Here is a 22,045-nt window from a genome sequence, read left to right on the forward strand (position 1 = left end):
TCATGAGGGCAGCCTGCAGGTCACAGGGAGGCTGCTGAGAAGAGCTACAGATGCACAGCAAGCAAATGAGGAGCTTACTTGGCAAACTTGGCCTGAGTGTGGGCTTGGCATTCCTCCTGGTACTTGGCCATCTGCTCCGGCATGGCCCTGCCAATGGCTTCCTTCAGCTTCTGCAGAGGTTCCTTCAGTCGCCCGCCCTAGAGCACGGCACAGAACAGACTGAAGTTCCGCATGGCCTCTGCCAGCCCAGGCACCCAAATCCGGCAGGCCGACACCTCGCCAGTCCCGAACCCGCACCACCGTCTGCAGCACCTGAACCGCGCTCCATGGAGAACACCACCGCGTTAGAGTGACGACAACCGTGCGCTGCAGGTCCGGGGTAACACACGCGCGAGACAGGGCTGTGCTGCCCGATTCACTCACCTGCTCGTAGAGATAAAGCTTACGGGCACGCTTGACCAGAGTGTCCTTACTGCACGGGAAGAAGGCAGCCAGGTGGGCGTACACCCCTGACCGGATCTGGCTGTTCAGCTCCCGGGTCTGCAGCTCGATGCTGAAGAAGAAGACAAACACAACGTTGACCAGGGATCTGGCAGGGGCTCTCTAAGCAACAGAAACGCAACTCTGATGCAACCTGGGGAGCTGGAGCAGGCAGAGAGGGACAAAGGACAAGCCAAACTACGTGACGGTTCTTTAGATTTTAGAATCAACAGACACAAGCCCTTTATCCCAAGCTAGGCCTTTTAATCGAGTCTCAGAGTATCTGGAAAAGGAAGAAAAGGATGTCAGCACTCTCATTTATTCTGCATTTCTTCCTGGCAGCTGAAGTGCAGGGGGCTGGCAGGCCTTCCGGGAGGGATGGCGGTTGCTTGAAATCCTGTTCCAAGCCCATCCCAATAGGATCGCTCCCATCCTCCATGTCAGGAAAGGGACTGCCTGCTGGGGATTCACTGAGGAGCCGCTCCAGGTCGAGGTCACTTAACGAGTCCATAGCCGTCGCTGCCTGAAGCAGGTCGTTATCGCTGGCGTGGCCGAAGAGCGAGAGCAAAGGGTCAGGCATCGCCTCCGCCTCCCTCAGGGCCGGCGGTTCTGCCGGTGAAGGAGTCGCCGCTTTCTGCTCTTCGTCTCTTTTCTTCTGAGCATCCTTCTCCTTCTGGAACTTCTTCAGCATCTCCTTGACACTAAGAGCGCCCGAGTACTTCTTCTTCTTCTTCTCCTTACTTGCATTTAACGCTGTGAAGCTGTAAACAAAGTAGGGAGGAGGAAAGGGAACTGAAGTGAATGCAAGACTGAGGGAAGAGACGAGGCTACCTTCATCCCAGTTCACTTCAGCCACGCGCACCAATCTCCTGGGAAGTCTTAGCCCCATAACCAATTACACCAGGAAAAATATTCTATTGCCTCTTAAGGTCTTAAGCTCCTGCTGCTTGTTCAGCTTGGAGAAAAGAATGCTGAGGGGTGACCTCATCGCTGAGGGGTGACCTCATCACTGTCTACACCTTCCTCACGGGGGGCAGCGGAGGGGGAGCTGCTGATCTCCTCTCTGGTGACGAGCGACAGGACACGAGGACATGGAGTGAAGCTGCATCAGGGGAAGTTCAGATCGGACATTAGGAACAGGTTCTTCACCGAGAGGGCAGTCAGTCCCTGGCACAGGCTCCCCAGGGAAGCGCTCACAGCACCAAGCCCAGCAGAGTTCAGGGAGCGTCTGGACGATGCCCTTAGTCATAGGCTTTAGTGTGAGGCTGTCCTGTGAGGAGCAGTGAGTTGGACTCGATGATCCTTAGGGGTCCCTTCCAACTCGAGATATTCTATGATTCTATCATCCTAAGTCATACCTGCGAGTTAAGGATAAGACTGAAGTCCTGACACTTCACCGGTACCAGATGCCCTAAACGACACAAGGCATTTTCATTCAGTTATGTCTCTCTTTTTTTAGTAACTTATCTATCAGGTGTTCGCTTACCCAACTTTACATTTTACGTTTCAGTTCCTTTTCTGTAAGTTTCTCTGCTTTCTGAATGCATTTGTCCCACGACTCCTACGTCAGATTTAACAACTGTTCCCCATGAAACAATAGCTGGGGAACGATGGAAAGTTGGATGACGTTTAACAGACCTGCCCTAAAGCAGATTCTACTGGAGCAGAGGAAATGTCACCCATCTCTTGTAAGCCAGCGAGTCTTGAGGCTACACAACACTGCCGTTCTGCACACTTCTCTGCCTCTCGACTCGACTTCACAATCGATTTGAGCCATGGCTTCCATTGTAAAGACTGGGAGCGTAGCTGCCCTCCACAGAGCAACCCTCTCTCCATCCACAGCCCCCTGCTCTAAGGATCCGAAGGTAAAGCTCTTTGCAGCTCTGCAACCTGAAGCTGAGGGGAAGCAGAAAGACTCATTCAACAGGTTCATCGCCTGTGCAGCCACTCACACCGGGGACAGGGCTGCCACCGCGCAAGACTTATGTTGATGTACAAGTCCTTCCTCGCTGTGGAGAGGTGATGGAGCTTAAACCGTCTCCATCGTGTTATGCTCTTATTTAGCCCTGTGCATTACTCCAGCAAGGAAGATCTGGACATGCACAAACAACTCGTGCAGAGGAACTGAAGCAGTAAAGACTGAGAGTGACAGCACCTTGACGCTTTTTGCCTATTAACACCAAGACAGCAAATTCCTTTTCCTTCTCTTCAGGCTCCCCAGTACCTGTTCCCACCCTTAGTGCCTCCCTCAACAGAGCTCCGAGAAACACCAGCGCCGCAGCCAGCTGTGCCCCCTTTGCTCGGACAGCCCTGCTGCGGGGCTGTGCTCCCTCCCTCATCATCAGCTGCCTTTTTTCTCCCACTCTGGAAGCAACGGGGCTTTACCTGCTGGTGTTTCTGCAGCACGCGCGCAAGCCGCCCCCCGCTGCTACAGGCTCTCCTGCAGCCTAACAAATGCCACCTGTAACCCTGAAGCAAGGTGTCCAGCCGCAAGCGCTCCCTCCCCCTCCTTACCCAGCTTTTGGAAACTTGGACTTTTTGGATTTCTTTTCCTTGTCGTAAGAATCATCTTTCTTCTTCTTCTTCATTTTTTCACCTCCATCTTTCAACTTCCTCTTCTGGAGAGGGTTAAAACCAAGTCACAACCAAAGCGACTCCTGCAACGCTACCTGCACCCCCAGAGCCACTTTGGGCCCTCTCCCACGAATCTGCAAACAGCTCCTTCCCCACCGGACGCATGAACCCCAGCCCCACACAGGTACCACCACGGTTCTGGCACACACCGTCCTCAACGTTTCACAGCTTTTACACCGGAGACGATTCTACCGATAAAGGGGAAGGGATGCCGAGCGCTCCTGCTCTTTCCCCTTTCACCCGCCTCACTTCGGCATTATGAAAACGGGGCTGTCTCCAACAGACATTGCCACCGAAGCGGAGCACTGGTTTCCCAGCAGAGCCTCCAGCACACCTCAGATGAGAAAGAGAAGAACCCTCAAACGTATCTTGGCATCCCTCTAATGCTAAGCGACTTTTCAGGGTGACAAGTGGCTACTGTCACCTCTACTCTAGGAATCAGGCAACCCCACCAGGAGTCTCATCCGTGCCAGACTTCCTTCATTTTACTATCAAATAGGGGGACGGAATGGGATTTGAAGTGCTCATCCCTATTCTGACCACCCCACTTCACAAATCTCTCCCTACTTTGAATATCAACACACTTTTCATGCAGCAAACCCACCGAGCTCTAACAGAGGAAATAATCGAGAAAGCTGGCTTGCTGACCTTGGGACACTTCTTCTCCTCTTTAACACAGTCATCTTCAGATTCAGACGCTTGCTGAAATTCCAGGATTCCTGAGTTGATGTAAAACCCCCCATACTTCGTAGTAAGAGAAGCCGGAACAAGCTCATCGTACTGGAAATAAGAGAGAACAATCTCTTGGTACCGTAAGCTTTGTCACTTCATTCTGTAGCTGAGCTGCCTGGAGAACGGAGCGGGACTTGTGCTCCCCCAGGAAGAGCCGGGGCTGCGGACACGCCTGCTGACCAGCCACCTCCTGCCACGCGCTCGCCCCGGGCGCTCTCCTTCCCCAGCCCTGGCGCGCTCCTGCCTCGCGCCCCGGCCGCCTTCTCCCAGGGGCCACCTCAGCCCCCCGGCAGCCGCCCCCGACCACCCTCACTCCCGCCCCACTACTCACGGCTTCAGAGTTGTCGATGAAGGAGTCGGATTCGTCGTAGCCATACCCCATATCAATCAAGTCCTGAATACGGTCCTTTCTCCGCCTCTTGCCACCCTAAACAACAAAAGATTGACAGCGTCTTCGTCTTCCTTTTCCAACTACCACGGGGACGGCCCGATACAGGGCACTGACATTGGGAGAACGAGATCTTTATTGCTATAGCAACAGCAGAACCAAACCAGCGTTAACTGCTTGAGAGCTGAACAGCATTGCCCATTCTGAGGGATACCATAATAGAAAGAAGAAAAACATACATATTTTTCTTCAAACTTCCTAGCAAGAGCCTCCACTTTATGCCTTTCCTTTTCGTCATCATTAAAGGGATCAGCAGCATCTTTCTTCTGTAGAAAGAAAAGAGATAAAACCATCAGAATCCGTGCTGTCATGAGGCCACCAAAACCCCGTGCATTGAACCCATCACGACCAGCACATCCAGGCAGAAGCTCAGGCAAATCGACCTTTGGCACAGTATTCTGAGAGTGTCTCTGGGGTTTGGGTGCTCTCTCAGGTCCTCCTGTACCTGTCTCTGCTTCTCCCGACTCTCAAAACAAAAAAACCCCAGCACGAACCGCCAACTGACTGCTAAACAGTTCTGAAGAGCAACAGTAAAAACGAGTAGAACCCAATCAACTTTCTTTTCATAGAAAAACACCCAGAAGACAAAGTGCAGATGCTCCCCAAGTCTGCGTGCCGCCGTATCCTGAGAAACGGCTTTCAGCAGGCAAACAGAACGGTCAGGCAGCGCCTGGGAGCACCACGCTCACCGCGCAGGAAGAGGCGCCACGGACTGCCGTGGAAATATTCACGTGCAGTAGAGCAGGGCCCCCAAAAAGCTACAGCCACAGATCGCAGAAGCAAGCCAGGTACCAAAAAAATCACTTTCCATCAAGCAATTCCAAGCTAAACGAGCATTACGTCCCACTCCGCCACCAACACATCACCTTTATGACATCAAATTCCAGCAAAGGCAACGGAGTGCAACAGTGTGGCCTGACAACAAGAACCCCTGCCTGGATACCAGTTCTCCCGCCTGTGGGATGCCTGACCACCCTCCTTCCACCTCTCAGCACCTCACAGCCAACGCACAAGCCACGCTTAAAACAGGATTAAAGCAGCAATACTGAAAAAGCCTTTGAAATCTTCAGATAGGACGTCAGTTCTCCACAGGCCACTTACCTCGTCTTCTGAAGAACTGCCCTTTGCTTTCGCCTGACAACTCTCCAGAAGATCTGGGTAGAAAAATTCTGGACAACGCTTGTCATCCGGCTCAAAGAGAGCAACTGTGATTCGAACAGTTTTTGAAGCCGGTTCAGAGTCCTGGGGCTGCTCTCCACCGTCTTTCCCGGAAATCTTCAGGAAGCTGCTGCTAGGCAGACTCTGGAGAGTGGTGAACGAAACCCTGCGGGGCTCCATCATGGCTGTGGCCAAGTCTCACCAGTCTGCCCCAGCTGCACAGACGTAGGTTTCACCGGCCGGTTAAGGAACGCTGAAGACGTTGGAAGTGGAAGAAGTCGTTTGACTTTGAAGTTTTGTTCGGAAATGGCAAATGCCTGTGCTGCTAGCGTTTGCTGCAATCATGAAAGAGAAAGACAGAAAGAGAGAGAGACAGAAAGACAAAAAGAAACAAAGCAAGCAGTCAGTCCTTGAACCAGAATCCCCTCCAACCTTGGCAGCCCCCCATGCTGTCACCTCTGCCCACCCCCACGCCTCTATCTTAGAATCATGGAATCGTTTAGGTTGGAAAAGCCCTTTAAAATCATCGAGTCCAACCGTTAACCCAGCACTGCCAAGCCCACCACTAAACCATGTCCCTCAGCACCACGTCTGCCCTTCTTTTAAATCCCTCCAGGGATGGGGACTCAGCCCCTGCCCTGGGCAGCCTGTTCCAATGCTTGACCACCCTCTCGGTGAAGAAGTTTTTCCTAATGTCTAACCTAAACCTCCCCTGGCGCAGCTTGAGGCCGTTCCCTCTCATCCTGTCACTTGTTACTGGGGAGAAGAGACCGACCCCCACCTCGCTACAACCCCCCTTCAGGTACTCTTAACACCACACCGCTCCGTGTCCAACAGCTGGTGGAAACACAGCTGCCAAGGAACCCAAACAACCCCACCGGTCTCGCCCCAGGAGCCCTGGGCAGAAACACCGGCTCCCACTGCACAGAGGCTCGGACAGCCCCATGTCCGGGGAGGAGGACCCCATCCCCGGCACCCGCAGGGGGCTGAGGGGGGACCCAGGCACTAAGGAGAGACGGAGGCAGGCCGCGCTGAGGGGAAGGGGGGCCCTGGGGGCTGAGAAGACACCGAGGCCAGCCATGCTGAGGGGAAGGGAAGCCCTGGGGCTGAGGAGACACCGAGGCCGGCCGCGCTGAGGGGAGCCCTGGGGCTGAGGGGAGCCCTGGGCCTGAGGGGAAGGGGGGGTCCTGGGGCTGAGGAGACACCGAGGCGGGCCACGCTGAGGGGAAGGGAAGCCCTGGGGCTGAGGGGAGCCGGGCCCGGTGCCGAGCGGGGAGCGCCGGGCCGCCCGCACTCACCGCCGCCGCCGCCGCCTGACTTCGCCCCGAAGCCACGCCCAGCGCCCGCGTGACAATGGGCCGACCAATCGCCGCCGCGAGCACCGCCCTCGCACCTGCGGCAGCCCGCGTGCGGCGGCAGGAAGGGAGGGAGAAAATGGCGGCGGCGCTTGCCCTCATCCCCCCAGGCGTCGGCCCCCACCCCCGCCCTGTCGAAAATAACCAGCGGGAGAGACGATGGGACAGCAGAGTTTATTATAAAAAAAGCAAATGGACGAGTTACCGGAACAAACAGACTCTGTGATGTAGCAGGGAGACCCTCCCTCCCCTCAGCGCTCGTTCCCGAGTCGCTGACGGTGCTTCCCACCTCAGCCCTGCCACCCTCGGGGCCAGTCTGGAGCAAACCGTGCTCATTCCCCAGCAGCCACGAAGCCAGGGAGCAAGAGAGAGACCCGCTTTTAGGGCAACGGGCAAAACATCTGAGCCTCCACCTCAGGGTGCAACACCGCTGGCCTTGTCCTTATGCTCAGCGCAACACAACACAGCTCAGAGGAGTTTGGTGCTCCAGGGAGAGCTCACAGCAGGTTCAAGGTGTTGTCCAACTGTTCCAGAAACCCTCCCAGCAGGGAAGCTCCACTATCAGACAAGGAAGATCTCAGGATCTCCCAGAGCTCAGTGCCAGGGCTCCACAGCCTGCACCGCGCACAAGAGAGGACTAAATGGTTGTCCTCCTCCTTCCTACACGTCCTTCCCCACCTCGCTCTCCCGCTTTATTCCTGTGGTTGGCACAGCGCTGCTGCTTCGCTAGCGTGCATCAGTCGCCACGGAGGCACAGCACGAGACCGACCGTGCTGGGTCAGGCCAGGGGCCGTGCAGCCAGCAGCAGAGGCCCGGAGAGAACCAGAGCAGACCTGGCAAAGCCACTCCCCCGCTCCCAGTACCCGCAGCCAGGAACCGGAGCCAGAGAAACTGTGCGTTTAACAGCATTTGGTGAATTGTCCTTCCACAGACTCGCTCATCACGTCTGAAGGCGGGTGAAGTTGCGCCAGCCCTGGCACACAGAGCTCCCACCAAGGGAGAGCGAGCCGTTTGTCCTGTCCTTCATTCCTTGTCTTGGAACAAGCTCTTACGCCAGGAGGGAACTTTCCCCCTTATCCCATAGCAGCCAAATTCTTTAAAAGCCTTTGGTGAAGAACCTTATAGAAATGCAGGTAGATGATATCAATCACATCACCTTGCAGTGACCAGAGCACCTCTCCCAGCGGCGAGGAGCACACGTTCTCCTGTGCCAGGCAGGTCTGAGAACACACAGGAACGGGCACGGAGCCCGGTTTTCACTTCAATAAATCACCTTGAGCTATTTGGGATTTAAGATGCTGCAGCAAACAGAGCAACAATATCAACTACTTACTATAAGAGAGAGAATAAAAAAAGAAATAGCTACTCTTGCAGGGAGCTGAACCGCAGAGTTACACATGCGGACCAGCTCCCAGGACCCCTCCACCCACACGCAGAACAGAAACCCCCGCAGCACGCGCCACCACAGCAGGATCCACAGCCAGCCCAAGCAGCTGCGATGAAGTGGATGGAAACGCCCCGTGCCCAGTCGGGAAGACGTACTTCCCTCGGGCTGCTCTTCTTACGCGTAGATCCAGTGCTCGGCCGTGTCTTCCCAGCAAGTCAGCTCCTCCGGGCGGAACCAGAGGGAGATCTCCTGCCGGGCACTCTCAACCGAGTCGCTGCCGTGGATCACATTCCTGTGGGGAAGAAGAAAGGGATCAGCCAGGACTAAGCAAAGAAATGCAGGAGAGGGAAGGTACAGTTTGGAAAATTTCACCCTGACCAATTTAATGAAACCAATTGAGTCAGTCACATCCTACAATGTTCTTTCCCGCCTTACAGCCCTCCTCCTTCCAGCTCAGGGGCTGTTCGTGGTTACGCTGACCATGGCTCAGGTCACGAACGCGCAGGAGCTGTCACTCCTTCCTCCCATGATGAGGAACCATTTCTTTGCTACAGGAGGAGCTGCAAGTGGCTGTTGATCTGGGGTTTGCCTTGGTTTTATGTCAGTAATTCAAGTTTTGCCTCCAGGTTTCCCCCATTCCTTCTGTCAAAGCAGGTCCTACGAAGCAGGTTTGGTACCAGACACCACGGAACAGAAACCTAATCCAGGAGGGTTCGATAAAAGCAGTGTCTGCCACAAGCCAGGCTGCAGCCAGCCGAGGTCGCAGCCGGTGAATCTTCACCAGTGAAGAGCCCTACCGCATGTAGAGCTCCCGCTTGGCTTTTGTTACAGAGCCAGGTGCCCAGTGGAGCTAGAGCAGCTCTCCAGGTGCCCTGCTCCCCCAGGAAAGGGCTGAGAGGGCTCCTCCCTTCCTCTTCACAGCCTGACAGTCCTGATTCCCTGGAGCAAGAGACAAGCAAACCCCACCTGCTTTCAACAGAAGAGGCCTCAGGAGGCAGGAAAGGCACAAAGCCAAGCCCCGGAGGCGGAGGTCAGCGCCTCCTCCCAGGGCTGCTCAGCAAGCTGCTAGCAGGAGACAGCTCCGATCCGAGCACAGAGGGGAGAAGCTGTGCTCTGCGGATGCAGGCTCGCATGGCTCGGGCAGGCCTTGCGCAGGAAGGCCTGGCCTGGATGCCCTGAAATACCGAGGGAACAAAAAGCCAAAGCTCTCACTTGCTGACTTCGACGCAGAAGTCTCCTCGGATAGTGCCAGGCCTGGATTCGGCCGGGTTAGTCTCCCCAATCATTGTGCGAACTGTCTTGACCACGTCCAGGCCCTGCCAGACCTACGTGACAACAAAACAAGAATCAGCTTCCACAACTCCCCCAGCAGATCCTATCGCCTTGTCCTCCAAATTCCCCACCTGACCCACCCGGGTGAGAGACAGGAAGGGGTCTCTCTGTAAATAGTCTTCAAAAGTTGATTTTGGAAAAATAATCAGAACTGCCTGTGGATTTAATGTCCCGCAGAAAACGCCCCTGCAGTTCAGTACGGCTTCAAGAGGCCCTCTGAAGAGAGAGGCCACCTTGTTGCCATCCATCGTGCCACAAGCCAAGGCCGCTTGTACTTTGCGCTTACTCCTTGGTTCAGGGAGAACCTGGCCAGCACTCACCATGGCCACCACGGGCCCAGAGCTCATGTACTTCACCAGCCGGCTGTAGAAGGGACGGTCACGGAGGGCGATGTAGTGCTCTTTCAGCAGCTCCTCCGAGGCCTGAGCACAAAGAGGACAAAGTTTAGTCTGCTCTGAGCAGGGGGGATTTGGGCAAGGTCCGCACCCGAGAGATGGAGTTAAAGCTGGATAGTGCACGTTACAACTAAACTCCTGCACAGACGTGAACTTCTAGGAGCGAAATGCCTTGACTTTGCTGAAGCCCGACACAGGGAGGGGAAAAGTTTCTAGGTCAGAGGAGCAACACCAGCTTCATCCAGCCACGTATGAGAGCCCCGCAGCACGGATGTGGCGAAGGGCAGGCACGCTCCCCACAGCGGGAATCGCTCCTCCAGGAGCGGTTTAGGCACCGGGGTGCCAACACCCCCCTGAGCTGCAAGGATCTGGTGCCCGAACGACAACAGCAAGCCGAAACCCCCCGGCAGCCACCAGCCGAGCCGGGGCCTGCGGGGCCGCACGGGCCTTGCTCCAGCCTGAGCCCCTGGGTACCGGGTGGATCCCCCACCCCACCAGCGGCCGTACCGGCCAGGCCGCTCACCTGCAGGAGCTTCAGCCCCACCAGCTGCAGGCCCTTCCTCTCAAACCGCCGGATGATCTCCCCGACCAGGTGCCGCTGGACCCCATCCGGTTTGATGGCCACGAAGGTGCGTTCGTTCACCCCGCTGAAGGCTGCAAGGAGAGGGCAGAGGTGTGAGGGTGGGGAAGGAGAGACCAACCCTGGCCCTCAGCCCCAGGGGTCACAAGGGGCAGGGGGGTCCTGGCCCAGGCCCTCAGCCCCGGGGGGCACAAGGGGGTTCCATGCCCTCAGCTGCAGGGGGGAAAAGGGGGTCCTGGGCCCAGGCCCTCAGCCCCAAGGGGGACAAGGGGCAGGGGGGGCCCAGCCTGGATCCTCAGCCCCAAGCGGGGATAAGGGAGCCAGGCCTGGGCCCTCAGCCCTGGGGGGACACAAGGGGTCCCAGCCCTGAGGGGGACAAGGGGCAGGGGGGTCCCATGCCCTCAGCCCCAGGGAGGGACAAGGGGGTCCTAGCCCAGGCCCTCATTCCCGGGGGGGGAGGGGGAAGGGGGTCACGGGCCCTCAGCCGTGAGGGGACAAGGGGCAGGGGGGTCCCAGGTCCTCAGCCCAGGGTGGGGACAAGGGGAGCAGGGTCCTGGGCCCTCGGTCCCGGGGGGGACACAAGGGGCAGGGGGGTGCCAGGCCCTCAGCCCCGGTTGGGGGGCAAGGGGAGCGGGGCCCTCGGTCCCGGGGGTCCAAGGGGCAGGGGGGCTCCCGGGCCCTCAGCCGCGGGGGTCCAAGGGGAGCGGGGCCCCGGCCCGCACCGCTCTGGAAGAGGCCGGCGAAGAGGCCCAGCACCAGGCAGATCATGGCGGCGCCGCTCTTAAAGGGGCCGCGTCCGCGCCCCGCCCCGCGCTCTCGGCTCCCCGGGGCCGCCCCGTCACCCGCCCCCCAGCGGAACGATCGTGGCGGGGCCGAGGAGCGGCGGGGCCGATAGAGGGTGGCGCGCTGCCGCCGTTCCCACGGCAACGGGCGGGGCCCGGCGCCTCCCGGCCGCCGGTGCTCGGCCATGGCCGGGAGCGAGCGGCGCGGCTCGGGGCCGGCGGCCCGGCGAGCCCCGGCCTGGGAGGTCTCCGAGTCGGAGCCCGAGAGCGAGCCCGAGCCCCGCGGCCCCGCTGCGGCGGCCGGCTCCCCTCCCGCGGCGGGCCCGGCAGTCCGGCCGAGGAGGCGGAGGAACCCCGGGGAGGCCGCAGCCCGCAGGCGGGAACGGGAGCTGGAGAAGCGGCGGCGGCGGGAGGCGGCGGCGGCCTGGCGGCTCCTGCGGCCGGAGCGGTGCCTGCAGCTGATGGAGGTGTGCGCCGACCCAGGTGGGCGCCGGGGGCCGGGGAGGCCGAGCCCGCCGGGGCGGGGGGGGCCGGGACCTCCCGGCTGTCCCCTCTGAGCCCGGGGCCCACACCGCCCCCGCGTGTTTGTTAGGCTCTTTTGGCTTCCTTATCTCTGTCGTTGCTGTCGTGACTGCCGACTAGCTGCGGTTAGATGGCAGCGGGCAGCTGCTGGGGTCCCCACCTGGTTCCTGAGCATCACGGAGAGAGGACTGAGCCCTCCAGCTCCGGGTTCGCCTCTGGAAAATGAGCTCTTAACTCGTCGGGGCCTTGTTGCAGAAGCAGAAGGGCAGCGCTTCAGCCCCAGAGGGCTCCCGGAGCTCGTCTTTATAGAGCGTCTGTTTCTGACCTAGTTCTGGGGTGGCGAGCTCCTGGCTGTTCATTTGCTCCCGTCCTCAAGGGTCATTATGAAGAGATAAGAAGAGCTGCAACCGACCGCCTGCTCAGGCTGGGCGATGTTACCTGCTACCTGCAACTCCCTTCTTGGGACAGCTCCAAGATGAGCTTCTGGGAATACCAGCGCCTGAAAGACGTTCTCTAGGTGCCTCGCAGAGGGCTGGGTCTGCTTCCAGAGTGGCTCTGCCTGGTCAGGGAGGACGTTCAGGGCACCAGGACCCCGTAGGTCACGACATGGAGCTTCGTTGGCAGAAAATGCGGTGGCTTATTCTGTGGCGCCGGCCACCAGCGTGTCCCTGGGATCCTGGCTCTTTCCCGGCACTCGCAAGCGCCACTGCTGATCCTCTGAGACGTCTGACTGCCTGGAGCCTGTTTGTAATCCCCTGTCCCGGTGGGAGCGGGGCTGCCGGCCTGTTCCTCGCCCTGCAGCTTGCCCGGGCAGCCGGGGTCGCTGGGTGGGTTTCCCTGTCGAGGGCAGAGCGGCCGGTGTGACAAGCGTTACACTGCGTCCCGGTCCCCAGCGGCTCGAATCCAAGCTGCAGCTCATCACCGTGCACATGTAATTAGGGCCGTAAGCTTTATATCTCGAGTTGCTCTGTTTGTTAGCATCTGTCATGCACTACTTCTTGCTAATTACATTATCCTTATGGTAAGCGTTCACTCCACTGCTAATTGCTAGCAGCAAGATTTGTTTAACTAAACATGTTTTTTAAGGATACGTGTTTTGTATCCTTAAATGTTCTGGTTAGAGACTTGTTGGTCTGCTCGCTCTCCTCCGTGCAGGTCTTGGGCAGGTTCTCTTGGTCCTCTGGATGGCAGGGATGCAGCTGCTTTATCCGACATGGTTTTGAGTAACTTATCACCACGTTTGCACCTAGAGGTTGTCTTTTGGGGGCTCATAGCATGGCTTTGCCCGAGGAAGATTGTCCCTGTTTGCTCCGACACAGGCCTGTTGTTGTGCTTATTGTTCTGCTAGTAGGAAAGTCTTTGTGGGATAAATACTGTCATCTGTTCCGCTGTGGAAGGTGTTGTGAAGTCATGGGTACAGCCGGCGCTCGGGAGGTGGTGGAGGTTGCAGAAGTGTATTTTCGTGGCCTTTCTCCAGGTGAGCGATCCTGTTGGAGCGGGGTCAGCCTGGTGAGGCAGGCTGGCCGGTGAAACGCACAGCCCGCCAGAGAAAATACCGTGGGATTCTCACTTTAAAAACTCCACTGTGGCGATTGTATCGGCACCCAGCGAGTCCTCCGGGTTTCTCTCTGTCCCTGGCTTTCCCCTCTGCCCCGGTGCTAATCGGTTTAGTCCTTGCTCATCTCTTCTGCCCCATTCCTGCCTGGTCTCAACCCCGCTCCTGCCTTCCCAACCCTCCTCTCCGCACCAGCCAGAGGCTTTTCTCCTCCTCTTCCCGGGTGCCGGCAGAGGGAGCGCAGGCAGCACGGAGGAGCGCTCTGCCTGTCCTCTGCCTGCAGCACCCAGCCCTGCACCCTGAAGTCCCTCCTGCCCCGGGGAGCAGCTTGGGGCTGGGCCGGGCAGCCTCGATGGCAAAACTCCCTCATCAAACAAGGCACTGGGATTTTTAACGCAGACAAGCAGCATGTTGTTAATCCTCCCCTTGCATTCTTAGAAATAGCTGCGCTATTTTATTGAAAGATCTCAAATAAATTCATTCTAGAGCAGGCATCTGTCAAAGAAAACAATCCAAAGACTTGGTTTGGTGAGGGTACGGAGAGCTGTAAGGAAGGTGCCTGATGGCTGGTGTTGACTCACGTTGGCTACGACTGACAGTCCTTGCAGAGCCAGTCATGAAGAGCAGGTTCTCCGTGGGCTCCCCGGGGACGCCGCGTGTGTCCAGCCTGGCTGCTGGGGTGGCGGCGCGCACAGGAGCGAGGGGAGCGGGGCTGAAGGGAGCGCCGAGGGAGGTGTGTCGGGGCTGCGCATGGGTGGTGAAACCCCGCTTCCTAGTTGCGAACTGTTCAGCCTGTGGGCTAATTTCAGTCTCCTTTCACAGAGAGAGAGAGATTTCAAAAATAATAACATTTCTACAGGTTTAATAAAATTTCTTCTTGGGGGAACAGAAGAGCCGGCTTTGAAAGTTCGCCTTTAGTAACCTAGAATGTGCGAGCTGATTTTTAGGGTCAAATTGCCTGTCACTGTCCAGGTACTTGGCTGGAGTGAAGAAGGACAATTCTATAGGTGCCCGCAGAGGTGGTCAATGATGAAGTCAATAACTCAGTTAGCAATCCAGCCAGCAAGCGCACACGTTGTAGGAAGCCAGGCTTCCCATGCGTGCAGAATTCCTCGTTTTCCACTTGCGTTTTTGTTGTTGTTGATTAAAGCTGATGAAACACCTCTTTTTCTCACGTCAGGATTGTTCTGTCCTCCTCCACAGGTCTCCTCAAAGATCCTGGCTCAGACGCTTGGGTGGAGGTTTTAAGTTCCTTGGACTGTAAATATTCTTTTGAGCCTCAGGCAATTCCCTGCAGCGTAACCTGGAGGAGAAACACGCCAAGCACCCTGTCCACTCCAGTGAGTCCTTCTCATCTTCTCTGTACACATCACCTGGCAACGGATGAGGAGAAAGCTTTGACTTGCCTCTCCAGGCTGGGCATTGGAGCCTCAGAAACGCTGATTACTGGTGACCAGTTAGCTTGGGAAGGGAGCTGGGTGTGATTTTCCCGCAGATTATTCCAAAGCCAATGTCTTTTAAAACGTCTGGCGTCTTGAACCCCGCTCCCTGGGAACCTGAAAGGGCAGGTACCTGCTGGTACCAAATCCGGTTCCCGTTTCAGTTTGGTTTCGGAAGGTTCTGTGTCAAACGGTATCCGCGTGGCAGTGGAGGCTGAGGTAGGCTGTTCTCGTGCTTACCCCCACCACAGGAATTTCAGGCGGAGGCAGAACTCTATTTTTGCTGTTGCTGAATAAAACATTGCAGATACTGTGGTCATGTAACAGACTACAGATAACGTAGGTGCAGATAACATGGCATCTAACAGCGTGCGCAGTGCAGACAAAGCCATTTTGTGTCCTTTCACCTCAGTTAGCAACTTCTGCAGTCGTCACTGCCTCCCTCGCCAGGCTGTTTTTGCACCTTCGGCGATCTGCTGGTTGGGGAGGGTTTTTACCTTTCAGTTCAGCCGTGGTCTTTCACCGGCCCGGTACTGACGGAGCCTTGCGAGTGTCGGTGCCTCTTAGTGTGGGCCCTGCGCAGGCGGAGCCTTGCTGTCTGCTTCCATGCTGGACCCCTGCTTGTGTTGGAAATGATTTCATTTTCTTTAGGATGGCCCCGTGGTGAAGACTGAAGAGGAGAAAGAGGTGCTGGTGTTGGTAGAGCCCGAAGATTTTCTTAAGCGCCTCTTCTCCCTCACCCAGGTGATACAGCTCTCTGAGCCAGACCTGCACAAAGTGCTCTACAGCAGAGCGAACAGGAGAGGGGAGGGAGGGTTCCTTCAGAAGGTTTGAAAGGAGAGCACTTGTGGGAGAAGCCCGATCTGAGTACAGCAGGAGGCCTTCAGGGACGGCATGCAGGCACTTGCCTTTAACCCCGGGAGAAGCTGCTGGGGAGCTGAGACTGGACTTGCCTTTCCTTGCATTCAGCTTTTCCACTCTCACGGAGTCCAGAAAAGATTTGCTTGAAAGAAATGCTGAGAGCACACAGCCCTCAGAAACACTTGCATTTCGAGGCAGAGAGATTTGTGTTAGTTCTCATTTGTGTGCAGTCCTACAACATTGTATTTATACCTGTCTAGGCAGCCTGTGCTCCTGCCCTGAGAAGTTCCCAATCCATCCAGCCCTGTCCGAGACTAGGGAATGACAGGCTAGAATAGGCAGTGTCTGGGAGGAGATCAGTGCTAACGCTGCAGGGAAAAAGGTGAGCCAGCAGAAGCAGCGGGACACTGGGAGATGCGGCACGTGGTGCGTGCCCAAAGGCGACGCTCTCGGCTGTGGTCTGAGGCTGGCTCCTGCCCGTTCCCGCCGATGAGATGCACCTTGGAGGGCCCCGCTGTCCTGCCGGAGACGGGGAGGGGCGTTTCGGAGAGGAAGGCTGCTACAGACTTGGCTGTCATTTGTCTTGCTTCAGAGTTTTGTCACCGCCCCGTCAGCGAGTCAGCCTGACCTGAACCAAGTGTTGCCTCTGGCCGGTCTGGAGGGCTCCTCCAGCAAAACCTACAGCCTGGCCGTCGTCGGGCTGGATGCCTACAGGCGGTACGTGCCGGGGAAGCGAGCGGCAGTGCCGGGGAAGCTCGCAGAGGGTGGAGATCAGCGCATCCGCAGGGGGGACGCATTCGGGGCTGAGCTGCTGCCGCTTGGTGCCAGCGTGGTGGCTGTGAATCGCAAAGTCCCTGCTCCCGGGGGCCAGGACTTGGGTTTTGCAGTCCTGAGGGCGTACTTTGCGCACGCGTTTGCAGCAGCCTCTGCGGATCTGGTAGCCAGAAGGGGTTCACAGGGAAGGCTTCTCTCCGTACCGCAGGCGGAGGGCCGCAGGGAGACGGCGGAGCTGAGGGAACTGCTCTCACTGAATTGCCCTGCTGTTCCCAGCACTGTGTGCCACTCACGAAGGAGCGAGAGATGTTCAATGCCTGGAGCCCTTTTCTTGTCCCCTGAACCTCTCACTCGTGTGCTGCTCCCGGTGCCCGGGTCCTCCCTCTCCGTGTACATGCACGGCAGAGGAATCTCCTCTGCGGTGATGGTGTGGTCGCTTCCAGAGTTCCCTGCACAGATGCAGCTACAGCAGCTCGGTCTGTCCTGTCCTCTCTGGAGTATTTCCCAGGGAGAGCTCTTGTCTCGCCACCTCCTGGGCTCTTTCTCACTTAAGCCTGCGAGGATAAATTTTACTGAGAGTGTTATGTATAAAACAAATCAGCTGTGGCATGTTGAGTTCTGCCACCAGAGGAACGGAGTGGCTCTCACCCTGGTTTCGGGTCTCCCCTCCTCTCCCTCGCAGGGGAGCAGGTGGCCTGGAGCAAACTCGCCGCCTTGGTCTTCAGCTTCAGGTCAGACTGGGAGGTGGCAGGCGTGGGTGGGTTAAGCCGGGCCCTTTCCTCTCCATCGGACGGCAGCCCTGAGGTGTGAATGTGGAGAGCTCGCGCGTGAGCCCTGTGTCTCGCTTGTAGGTGTCAGCGGGAGCAGGGCAGGCAGCAGGCAAAGCAGAGTCCCAGCTCCCAGCCTGGCCCAGAGCTGGCTCTGACTCAGGAGGAGATACTGGAGGTAAAACTTCTTACAGTCCTTGACGTTTTGTGTTACTTGGAGTTGAGCTGTGGGGAAAAGGCTCCCGCTGGCATGCAGGGAATGCTTTCCCAGAGGAGGTGGCGGCTGGCTTGGATCAGGTTGCATCTGCGTGCACCCTCCTTCACCCTGGCTGGCAAGGGGACTGCAGAGGGACTGCAGGCTTCCAGGCACGGTTTGGAGCCTCTTGTTCTTAAGACCCCGGTTCAGAGCTGATCCAGCCTCCCCTCCCCAGCCCACCAAGAGCTGCCCAGTTAGCGGTGAAAGGAGCTCCTGGTTCTCACTCAGGCAGAGCCCGTGTCCCGCAGCAGAGCAGGAACGCTCCTTGTGATGCCGCAGCAGTCACAAACTAGGTCAAATACGATCTAAACCCTTGCTTGATATCCCTTGAACTAAATTCCTGCCCTGCCTGAGTGTGCCCCAAAGCGGGTTATGACTCACTGGCTTACTGGGAGCTAAGAAGGATGAGCGGGCTTTACTGTGGCGCCGTGTAAACAGAGCTAATGCAGGCAGCCCGGCCTCCCTCCCCTCCCAGCCCAGCCTCATCCTGCCGAGGGACGCATCCTACCCACGTGTTTTCCTTGCTGCTCTCGCTGGTGGCCAGGGCTGACACCAGTGTTACCGGCTGAGGGGGAGGAGGGTGAGGGCCTGGGGCTGTCCTGGCTCTGTCCCGTTGGTCGTCGTGGTACAGGTTTCACCTCTGTCGCTTCTCCTCCAGGCGCTGGTGGTGCTGCAGCTGTGGGGTAACATCGACGTCCTGTTCCTAGACACGTGGCAGGAATTCGGCCAGCACGTCTCTGCGCTGACGAAGGCAATAGCGAAACGCCCGTACAAGTGAGTCGTGTGGGCTCGGTCACGTCCCAAGCCCAGAGCTTTGGAAACCTCAGTGGAAGCTACAGGAACATTTATCTGTGGCCGCCAGCCTGTCCTCGATGCCGTCAGCGTACAGGCCCAGACTAGATGTGTCTCAAGATCCTTTTCAGTCTCTGTGCCGATGAAAATCCTCTGTTCTCATGGTGAATGCAGAGGTGATTCGGCACTAGGAAAGGAGGGAAAACGACAGCCTTAGGGAAACCTTTCCACCAAGGTGTTTGGAGCTTTCCAAGGAAGGAAAGAAAATTATGAGGGGGGAAAAAATATTAGTCCTGGGCAGAAAGAAGCCCCCTGCTTAATGCTAGGGGAAGGCTGCAGTGTCTGGGGGCTGCAGGCCTGTGCTCAGTGCCCGCGCTAACTCTAACCCAGGCCTGGCTCTCAGCAGTCTGTCCTTCTGCAGGAGGCAGCTGGAGTCACAAGAGTTGCCTTTTTGTGCCGCCGGGGCCTGGGCCAGCGGGGTGCGAGTGCAGAAGGACGGCACAGGACTCCGGCAGGTGTGGAAGAGACAGATCCAGCAGTTTAACAGAGTCAGCCCTGCAACAGCAGCAGCTATAGCGGAAGCGTATCCCTCCCCAAGCCTCCTGTTACAGGTAAGCCCCCAAACCCCTCCGAGTCCTGTTAAAAGCTTGGAGGATGCCGGCAGGGAAGGGCGCCACGTGCTTCCTTGCCTAAAGGTCTTTGGTGATGCAGCAAACAAGTCCCGAGCGCGAAACTGGCTCTCCAGAATGGCAAGGCTTGTCTCCAGATGGGCGTTTGCCTTGAACCATAGCTTTGTGTCAGCAGTAGCCACTTACCCCTCCTGTTAGCCCTTCCAGGCCTCTCCCTGCCTTGCTCTCCCCTCACAGGACCCGCTCAAAGCATCTTGGCAGTTTTGCTTGGTGATGCATTTGGTTGCCCACCCCAGCCAGCGCAGCTGAGGCTCTGTTGGATGCATCCCACTGCCCTCGGCCAACACCCTCTGCCCGTCAGCTTCCCTTGGTGGTGTTTGAAATGGGCGATGTCTCGGCACAGCCTGACAGCTCCACAACACCCTCAAGCAGAAAACGTGCGTCAGCCCTGCAGACCTCCACAGGACACCCGAGCTCTCTTACTGCTTGCTGTCACCAGCGGCATACCCCAGCCTTTCATAGAATCACAGAATCGCTAAGGTTGGAAAAGACCTTTAAGATCATCGAGTCCAACCGTTAACCCAGCACTGCCAAGGCCACCACTAACCCATGTCCCTCAGCACCACATCTCCCCGGCTTTTAAATCCCCCCAGGGATGGGGACTCAGCTCCTGCCCTGGGCAGCCTGGGCCAGGGCCTGGCAGCCCTTTGGGGGAAGAAGTTTTTCCCAATACCCAACCCAAACCTGCCCTGGCGCAGCTTGAGGCCGTTCCCTCTCGTCCCATCGCTTGTTCCTGGGGAGAAGAGACCGACCCCCCCGGCTCCAGCCTCCTTTCAGGCCGTTGCAGAGAGCGATGAGGGCTCCCCTCAGCCTCCTCTTCTCCAGGCTGAGCCCCCCCAGCTCCCCCAGCTGCTCCTCCCCAGCCTTGGGCTCCAGCCCCTGCCCCAGCCTCGCTGCCCTGCTCTGGCCACGCTCCAGCCCCTCCATGGCCGCCTTGGGGTGAGGGGCCCAGCGCTGAGCACAGCATTCGAGGGGCGGCCTCACCAGTGCCCAGCGCAGGGGCACCATCACCTCCCTGCTCCTGCTGGCCACACCATTCCTGATACAAGCCAGGATGCCACTGGCCCTCTTGGCCACCTGGGCACACCGCTGGCTCATGTTCAGGCGGCTTTCCTTGCCCTCCTGCTGTCTGACCCTTCAAGGAGCTGCTTTAGCTCCCTAAATTCGCCCTCCCCCTTAGCTTTCTGCAGGTTCCTGAGCTAGACTGGCTCAGCGAGGCGCTGGGGGAGCAGGATTAGACCAGGATGCTGTCTGACCCTCTGACAGCAGCTTAGCCAATTTATGAAGACACATTTTTATCAGCAAGTGCTTGTTTTTGTGAGCATTAATCACATAAACTCTTTCCATTAGATCAGGAAACGTGACAGAACTTTTTCAAAAGCGTGTCACGTAGTCAGATCCTCTCCTTTTTCTTCCCCTGGAGCTTTGACCTCTGTCCCTGGCACAGCCTCTTCGGAAGAAGTGGCTTCACAGCTCTCTCCTTGTACGCTGGAGGGGCAACACCCAACTCTGAGTGCACGTGAGGTCTGTTTGCAAGTGATAGATCTTGTTTCTGCTGGGTTTTATCCCGATCCTGGAGGAAGGCTCGTGGATCCTCACTGTAACGATGGGATTGAGCCTCGCAGGGGAGATCGGAGTCTTCTCACAGAGCGTCTCTGCTAACGGCTTCCTTCTCTTGTGTGCTCCAAGGCCTACGAAGAATGCAGCACAGAAGATGAAAAACTCCTTCTGCTGAGTGACATCCCAGTGAAATCGGACATCAGCGGGAAAGACCGCCGCGTCGGGCCGGACTTATCCCGCCGCATCTACCTCTTCATGGTATCCCCCGACCCCGACCTCGTCCTGGACCTGAGCGCGTAGAGGGACCGTGGGCCGCGTCGCTCGCCTCCTCGTTTTATCTGCCAAGACGCGGCGGTGGCTGAGCTGCTGCTGGCTCGGCAGCGCTGCTGGGAGCCCGGCCAGGGGAAGCAGCTGATTCTCTTCCAGAACAGAGACCTGCACATCAATAAATGTCTTGTTACAGATGCTTTCTGCAGCCTCTTGGCTCTCCTTTCCTCTTTTAGCTGCCCCAGCTTTCTGTCCCCTGGCTGGAAGGCAGGCTGTCTCCTGAAAGAGCTAAGGAATGGTTGGAACAGGGGCTGGATGTGAAAGCGTGAGCGAGCTGTCGCTGAGCAGCGCAGGATCAGCTCCTCCGCGGAGAAAGCCGCTCGGCAACCTGCCCTGCGCTGCCCTCCAGGCGAGCTGTTGAACGAGCCCCGTATTTTCTGCAGCGCGTCCTGCCTTTTAGAATCACAGGATCGTGGAATCGTTAAGGTTGGAAAGGACCTCTGGATCATCGAGTCCAGCCGTTAACCTAACTGCCAGGCCCACCTCTAAACCACGTCCTGCTCCCCAGTGGCTCCGTGGTGAGACAGGACCTGTCACTGCAGGTCCTGCTCCTGGCTTGATCCTGCTGGAGTTACTTCGGAAAACGTTTGCCAGCTGTCAAAACCAGCTGGCCAGAGAGGAACCCCCTCCTTGGGGTCGCACCGAGCTCAGGGCCGGGGTTTGTTGGTGGAACTCCCAGCAGAAGGAAATGCCAGACACGCTCCAGAAAACTCCATGCGAAATGGTGGGGTAGGATGGGATTCTCTTTCCCCAAAGCAAACACTCGTTTTTTTTTAACTCAGAAATAGCGGCAGCCAGGACGGGAGGGTGGGGGACCCCCAGCGCCTGTGGTGTGCTGCTGCCTGGGGCCTTCCGCAGTGCCACGGAAACCCCTGACCTTCCTCCCCTGAGCCGCAGCCCGCGGGCTCAAAGGTGCCGCAGGAGCGGGAAGGCGCCCTGTGAACCCAGTTCCTCCTTGCCAGGGATTCTTCTGCCTCCGTCTGCTAATTACTACTTGACTCTAGTTCCTGGGAGGAGCAATCCAGCAAGGCTGGGTTTTTTTCTGGCTGCAGCACAGCTACAGATGGACTGACAGAGAGCCTGTCCTACTCCGGTCAGGTTCTCAGTCAAAGCCTGTCACCAGAGAAGCCACAACCATCTTTGCTTAAAGATTTGTGATGTGGGAAGGAAAGGCTGGGGCTCGGCGGGGAATAAATGAGCTTTCCCGGAGCCTTTGCGGG

General features: G+C 57.5%; 3 protein-coding genes across 9 annotated transcripts; 1 reads left to right on the forward strand and 2 right to left on the reverse strand.

Annotated features, from left to right (window-relative positions):
• Positions 1 to 426: 426 nt before the first annotated feature.
• On the reverse strand, positions 427 to 8,086 carry LOC148051984 (ubinuclein-1-like). Of its 2 annotated transcripts, XR_015699343.1 has the most exons (8): positions 7,964 to 8,086; positions 5,396 to 5,787; positions 4,474 to 4,560; positions 4,178 to 4,273; positions 3,763 to 3,894; positions 2,995 to 3,098; positions 635 to 1,241; positions 452 to 553 (listed from the first exon to the last, which is right to left on the reverse strand). XR_015699343.1 is itself a non-coding variant. In XM_087734817.1 (7 exons), the coding sequence occupies exons 2-7, from the start codon at positions 5,633 to 5,635 to the stop codon at positions 755 to 757; spliced, it is 1,146 nt and encodes a 381-aa protein (XP_087590943.1). In that variant the 5' UTR covers positions 5,636 to 5,787; positions 7,964 to 8,086; the 3' UTR covers positions 427 to 754. The 2 variants fall into 2 exon arrangements, 1 of the variants encoding a protein (XP_087590943.1); XM_087734817.1 differs by having other exon boundaries at positions 427 to 1,241.
• On the reverse strand, positions 6,963 to 11,470 carry NME3 (NME/NM23 nucleoside diphosphate kinase 3). 3 transcript variants are annotated; one of them, XM_087734826.1, is made up of 6 exons: positions 11,224 to 11,470; positions 10,445 to 10,575; positions 9,847 to 9,948; positions 9,407 to 9,519; positions 8,373 to 8,486; positions 6,963 to 8,105 (listed from the first exon to the last, which is right to left on the reverse strand). In XM_087734826.1, the coding sequence occupies exons 1-6, from the start codon at positions 11,468 to 11,470 to the stop codon at positions 8,087 to 8,089; spliced, it is 726 nt and encodes a 241-aa protein (XP_087590952.1). In that variant the 3' UTR covers positions 6,963 to 8,086. The 3 variants fall into 3 exon arrangements, with proteins under 3 accessions (XP_087590952.1, XP_087590954.1, XP_087590953.1); XM_087734828.1 differs by having other exon boundaries at positions 8,350 to 8,486; XM_087734827.1 differs by having other exon boundaries at positions 6,963 to 8,486.
• EME2 (essential meiotic structure-specific endonuclease subunit 2) lies at positions 11,469 to 20,965 on the forward strand. 4 transcript variants are annotated; one of them, XM_087734813.1, is made up of 8 exons: positions 11,469 to 11,766; positions 14,564 to 14,700; positions 15,451 to 15,543; positions 16,253 to 16,377; positions 17,286 to 17,379; positions 18,116 to 18,231; positions 18,671 to 18,860; positions 20,628 to 20,965. In XM_087734813.1, the coding sequence occupies exons 1-8, from the start codon at positions 11,469 to 11,471 to the stop codon at positions 20,796 to 20,798; spliced, it is 1,224 nt and encodes a 407-aa protein (XP_087590939.1). In that variant the 3' UTR covers positions 20,799 to 20,965. The 4 variants fall into 4 exon arrangements, with proteins under 4 accessions (XP_087590939.1, XP_087590941.1, XP_087590942.1 ...); XM_087734815.1 differs by lacking the exon at positions 20,628 to 20,965 and adding an exon at positions 19,116 to 19,657; XM_087734814.1 differs by lacking the exon at positions 11,469 to 11,766 and adding an exon at positions 11,967 to 13,282.
• Positions 20,966 to 22,045: the final 1,080 nt, after the last annotated feature.

The sequence above is a fragment of the Nipponia nippon genome, unplaced genomic scaffold (assembly GCF_047370975.1).
Source record: "Nipponia nippon isolate SJK-2023a ecotype South Korea unplaced genomic scaffold, ASM4737097v1 scaffold_5, whole genome shotgun sequence".
Taxonomy (NCBI): domain Eukaryota; kingdom Metazoa; phylum Chordata; class Aves; order Pelecaniformes; family Threskiornithidae; genus Nipponia; species Nipponia nippon.